This window comes from Grampus griseus, assembly GCF_964374135.1.
Source record: "Grampus griseus genome assembly, chromosome: 10".
Taxonomy (NCBI): Eukaryota; Metazoa; Chordata; class Mammalia; order Artiodactyla; family Delphinidae; genus Grampus; species Grampus griseus.
This window is the reverse complement of record NC_139004.1, coordinates 38,475,779-38,481,778: the sequence shown is the minus strand read 5'-3', so window position 1 is coordinate 38,481,778 and position 6,000 is coordinate 38,475,779. Positions and strand designations below refer to the sequence as shown.

Genomic DNA, 6,000 nt, shown 5'->3' with positions numbered 1-6,000 from the left:
GGCTTCTAAGCTTAGAGAGGAAGGAACAGGAGACTTACTCAGCCACTCAGCTAGAGAACAGGACTAAGGATAAACTTGACCAAACCAGTCAATGATCCAACTGGCCAAGACTGAACTCTGGACACCTGAGAGAGAGAGAGCGCACAGGAACTCGGACCTGTCCTCAGCAGGACGCCCGCTATGAGCCAACATCCATTGTCATCTGGCCCCAGCTAGCGCCCTGCTTCAGAACCCCTGCAACAGAAGAGAAAGCTGAGGCTCTCACTCTTCCTGACCTCTTGTGGCATCATTTGAAACCTTCAGGGGAATCTGGTCCTGGAAATGAGGTTTCTAATAACTTTTTTCAATCACACTCAATCCTGAGAACTGAATTAGACAAAACCAATTTCTGACTTCCAGAAATATATTCACATTTTGGATAATTCCACAGAATTCTCAGAGCCCTCAGAGAAATGCTTTACCCTCAGAGAAAATGTTATATAATGTTATAGTACCTGCGTGTCTTGGCTTCTCAGCTTTGCGTGCTGAAGGCAGCACCTGGAGGAAAAACCAGGGCCTGCCGGCTGCTCACTAGTGGGGGGCAGAGGACACAGGGCCTGGCCACAGCTGCCACACAGGAAGCATGGCGTTTGCTTGCAGTTCAGAAGTTTATTAGTGAATGAGTTTGGGCCAGCCAGTGTTTACATGCTTGGTCACTGCAGCGTAGTGTACTGGCTGCAGACGGGGAGAGGGCTTGCTGCTCTGCTGGTCACTGGTGATGTCACCCCAAGAGAATGATGGGCTTCTCTCCTGGGTCCAAGGTACCAGGGCTTGGAGCCAGTGTCATCAGAGAGACCCCACTTCTGTCTCCAGTGCCTGGGCTGGGGGGATGAGGGTTTTTAAGATCTCCATGTAGAAGGGGCCAAACACCTGCTGATTGTGGTGCGTTAAGTTGACGAACTTTTGGCCCAGTTCTGCCAGCTCTGCCTCAATGAGGGTAAGGCCTCCAGGGAGGTCTAGCAGAGACCGCTGCACACCAAGAACCAAACAGCATTTGAGGAACAAGTGGATCCGCTGACCTGTGAGCAGGAATAGACAGTGAGAAGGGAAAGAGCAAACAACTTTCAGGGAGAAACACTGCCCCCTGCACTCTACTCACCCAAGTTCAAAGTTAACTGAGATAGTCACTGACCTACCCACGCACCTAGACATAAGGAAATTTTTTTGGGATGTTTTGTTTGGGAAGGGGGCTGCTACCTAATTCCCAAGGACAAAGCAAAGATCCAAAACTAGTGGGCTAGCACATTTCTATTCAAAAGATTCCTTAAGTATTCATCAGTTAAATCCTGGTATTTGACATAACAGGAGGATCTTTGACTGACCCTTCAGATGGCTGAGGTTAAGAGCAAGGTCAAGTTCATGGCCACCATTCCAACATGGGACAGGGGAAACCCCTGCTTTGGGAACATGTCCTCCAGCCTAATTCAGCATCAACTTCTTGTTGGCAGGGAGTGGGTGTCACATGTCTTAGACTGCAGCCAAAAATGACCCAGAAGGCCAGGGATGACTTAACCACATTGGCTGGACAGTATGCCACACCTAGAAGCCATGAATTCCCGGTACAAATCTTCCTTCAACCATAGAGTCAGTCTTTAAACTAAAAGGGATGTATTTTCAACCCAGCATTATACAACAACTAAAGCCTACACAGTGACTTGCCCAATCATCATGCCCTTTATGGTTAAATGGTTCAGTAAGCACCTTCCAGGGTGGGGACTGGCTCTCGCCTCAGCATTCCCACCACCCCACAGGCATGCTCACCAATGACACTGTGGACACAGTTCTCCTTCTTGGTGATGTTCTGGAGCTCTCCTATCAGCGATGCTGTGTTGTCGCTGCTCAGAGCAGCAAGGCCCATGTTCTGGAGGCTCTGATGGATTTCCTGAGACACCTGTTCACTCACAGTCAGCATAGCCTCCTCCTCAGGCCTAGACCGTGAAGGAGAGTAAGCTGGTACCCAGGGGTGGCCCTGAGCCCCGAAGCTCCACACCAGAAGTTGGGCCCATGTGAGGGAGATGCCCAGCCACCCTTCTGCCCTCACCCCAGGCCCTGGAAGCACAGAGCCCAGTGGGCAGGGTCAGTGTCTTCACTGTTACCCTCCAGATACTGACTTCTTTCTCTGTATGATACCATGTTCTTCTTCTTAGAAAACAAGATAAACTATAAAATCAACTCTGGACAAGGATTTCGTATCCACTCAGCATTCTTCAGCCCCATGGGATTTATTCATGTATGCACACTTTTAACACTTTCTTGGACATTTTCCATGGTCATCTGTCATACTCTCACCAATTACAATGACAAACCTGGCCTTCCGATTCCGCTTTTTCCTTTGGTGTGACACCCTGCACTCAGTGATATTCAATCAACATTGCTGACTGGTCGACTCCTGGAGATACGTACGACCAGCCCACTCAACTAGATAAAGACTCTTCTGTAGCGAGCAAGCTAGTGAATCATTTTATAGGAAACTATCCTCCACGCTACACTTCTGGAAGGAAGTTTTATTTTTCTTTGTTACAAGCCCCAAGGCCACTTATGGAAAGATACCAACAATCTTTGTGAATGATTCCAAAGGGCCTTTCTGTGGTTTGTTGTGGAACGTAAGGCATCCTTCGTTACCTGCCTGTGCCTTCATATCACCTGTCGTTACTCTAAAAAAGACCTATGCAACTCACCTGGACTTCAACTCCTCCATCAGGGCTTTGGTTATGCGTTTCAGCTTATCCACAAACTGAGGCGAGCCAAACAGAACACTGCCAGAGAAGCTGCTGGCCACTAGCAAGACCGAGGCCAGGATGGTTAACTGGCGCAGCTGGGCCTCCAGCTCCTGCAGCTGGGCTCTGTCCATCAGCAGGGTCTGGGGAAGCAGGCAGAGTGGGTCAGGAGAGGAGGGTCCCCATGCAAGTCCTCAGTCCCAGACAACAAGGCAAGGCCCCCCACAGTCCTACCTCAGGGAACTCTTCATCTTTGGGGTCCCAGAGGAGGAGGTTCAGGAAGCCCTGGGACAGCACTATTTTGGGGTTGAGGGGCTCCAGGCTGTTGGCTGCCTCACTTGGAGAGGGGCAGACCACACTGGAGGAGTCGGGAGAGTCAGGGCAGCTAGGCGGCGGCGTGGAGAGGTCTGCCGCCGCTCGGGTCAGCCACTTGGTAGTGTGATCGAGGAGGCCTGTGACAGGAAGAGTGCGTAATTATCTTCAGCTCCTACATCCCGGAGGCCTTGGGACGAAGATTCAAGATCTCCTCCTCCTCAATAAGTAAATGCTTTGGTGGGGGGAAGTCTTTCTGGTTTAGATTAACTATTCCTTCTGCCACCCCCATCTGAGGAAGAAATTTTCTGCTCCTAAAAAGAGGCAGAGTACTCTCTCACATCATTAAAGTCAGACCCAAAGTCATATTCCCTGCTCCTGCCCTCAAGTTATATACATACTAGGCTGCTTGTTGAGGAGTTCCTGAAATTTAGCTCGTTCACACTGGATGGAATGTTCCTGCAGTTGGGGCTGAAGGCTCTGGATAGTGTAGTTCACCATGTCCATTTTCATCAGGCCCAGAACCTGGAAGATTCCTCTGACACAGGAGGAAATAAAATATTTATACTATGAAAGGAAATCCAGTGAGGGGGAACCTACACAAGATATCATTAAATCACCATATTCTAGAGGTAGGAGGGGCTTTAAAACTAACTTAGTCCTGCCTCCTAAATTTAAAAAAGATGGCACTGAGGCCTAGGACCCAAGGCCCAGAGTGAGTAAGTGAGTGAGTGGCAGAGCTAGGAACAGATAAGTCTCTGGATGCTAAAGCCTTCAGACCTTTCCATAACAGTCATTCTATGTCTCCTAAAAAAAGAGTAGTCAGTGGAAGGACACACACCACCGTGCCAACGAACCTCTCTGGGAAGTGGGATTTTAGCTGATGCTATTTCTGATGCTATTTTTGGACAATTCACTTTTTTTTTAACTTTCTGGGTCATGGTTTCTATAGCTCTGAAAAAGGGGTAACCTCCCATCCCTATCCCTCATATTGCGTGAAATGCAATAAGAAAACCTGGGATAGGGATGTTTGAATTCCTTAGAAGGAAGGATTACATACTCCAATGATTTATGGTAGGATGGTGTATAGGGGGCCAATCAATCTAAGGCCATCTTTGGAAAAGAAAAGCTAATAGACCAGAGAAAAGAGGAGTTAGTCAGGTCTTCAGTAGGGAAGAGCCAGCCAAGACAGAGGCTGTGACCCAGTGTCCGGCCCAGCTGTGCCCGGCCCAGGGGCTGAGGCAGGTTTCAAGAAACTGGTCAAGTTTCACACCTCAGTAACCGAACAGGGTCTGTGATGTTCTCTAGTTTCTGCACTGCTTCATCTCGAATTGGCGCACACAGCAGAGTCATCATGTTGAGAATGTACTTAGAAAGATGAGGGACATTCAGGGCTCCGTGTTCTGCTTCCTGCTTAAGGAGGTTCATGTCCAGGCCTTCTTCAATCTCACTTCTTAGGCGGTTCTGGCGTGGTAATAGCAGTGACAGCAAGATCTGCCCAGGAAAGAAAGTCAAAGGAGAAGTTGCTTTCTGTTCAGAGCCCCAAACTTTCTCTAATGGACAATCCCTTTAGCCAAAGACATCCCAGCCTATGTCTTTTAAGGATCAAGAAGTTATGGAAAATAGTATGGAGGTTCCTTTAAAAACTAAAAATAGAGCTACCATATGATCCAGCAATCCCACTCCTGGATGTATATCCAGAGAAAACCATAATTCAAAATGATATATGCACCCCAATGTTCAACTGCAGCACTATTTACACTAGCCAGGACATGGAATAAACCTAAATGTCTATTGACAGAGGAATGGATAAAGAAGATGTCATATATATATATATATATATATATATATACACACACATATACACAGCAGAATATTTTACTCAGCCATAAAAAAAGAACGAAATAGGGGCTTCCCTGGTGGCGCAGTGGTTGGGAGTCCGCCTGCCGATGCAGGGGACACGGGTTCGTGCCCCAGTCTGGGAAGATCCCACATGCCGTGGAGAGGCTGGGCCCATGAGCCATGGCCGCTGAGCCTGCGCGTCCGGAGCCTGTTGCTCTGCAGCGGGAGAGGCCACAGCAGTGAGAGGCCCGCGTACCGCAAAAAAAAAAAAAAAAAAAGAACGAAATAATATCATTTGCACTGATGGACCTAGAGAGTGTCATACTGAGTGAAGTCAGACAGAGAAAAACAAACATCATATGATACCGCTTATATGTGGAATCTAAAAAAATGGTACAAATGAACCTATTTACAAAACAGAAATAGAGTCACAGCTGTAGAAAACAAACTTATGGTTACCAGGAGGAAAGCAGTGGTGGTGCAGGGTGATAAATTGGGAGATGGGGATTGACATATACACAATAGTATATATAAAATAGATAGCTAACAAGGACCCACTGTATAGCACAGGGAACTCTTCTCAATACTCTGTAATGACCTATATGGGAAAATAATCTAAAAAAGAGTGGATATATGTATATGTATAACTGATTCACTTTGCTGTACAGAGGAAACTAACACAATATTGTCAATCAACTATACTCCAATAAAAATTAAACAAAAAAAAAGTTAGGTCCCTAACTTTCCTAGAGGATATTATTTATCTTTGTGTAGGGGCCAATGACAGTTCGAGGGTTTAGGGGATCACTGATAGCAACAGTATATCATTTTCTATGCAGACTGAGATAAAGAGATGAATAGAGTCAAGGGGTATGGTAAACAGAAATGCAAGGCACAACAAATATAAAATACCCACCATCACACAGTGCTGAGGCACTCTTAATTTACCAAAGGAAGCATTCTTTAGATTATTTTACTTCAAAGGGCAAGAATGAAATAGGCAAAGGAACTGTTAAAAGTCCCTTGAGAGACTGGTTCAAGATGGCGGAGTAGAAGGACGTGCTCTGACTCCCTCTTGCGAAAGCACTGG

General features: G+C 46.9%; 1 protein-coding gene across 1 annotated transcript in view; it reads right to left on the bottom strand.

Annotated features, from left to right (window-relative positions):
- Window positions 1-825: 825 nt before the first annotated feature.
- TCP11 (t-complex 11) overlaps window positions 826-6,000 on the bottom strand; it is a gene marked incomplete at both ends in the record, with an annotated part of 29,262 nt that continues 24,087 nt past the window's right edge. The window contains 6 exons of the mRNA XM_082664336.1: window positions 826-1,058; window positions 1,801-1,967; window positions 2,718-2,899; window positions 2,991-3,208; window positions 3,470-3,606; window positions 4,342-4,562. Of these exons, the coding sequence (XP_082520462.1) occupies window positions 826-1,058; window positions 1,801-1,967; window positions 2,718-2,899; window positions 2,991-3,208; window positions 3,470-3,606; window positions 4,342-4,562 (1,158 nt within the window). The remainder of the gene's footprint in view (window positions 1,059-1,800; window positions 1,968-2,717; window positions 2,900-2,990; window positions 3,209-3,469; window positions 3,607-4,341; window positions 4,563-6,000) is intronic.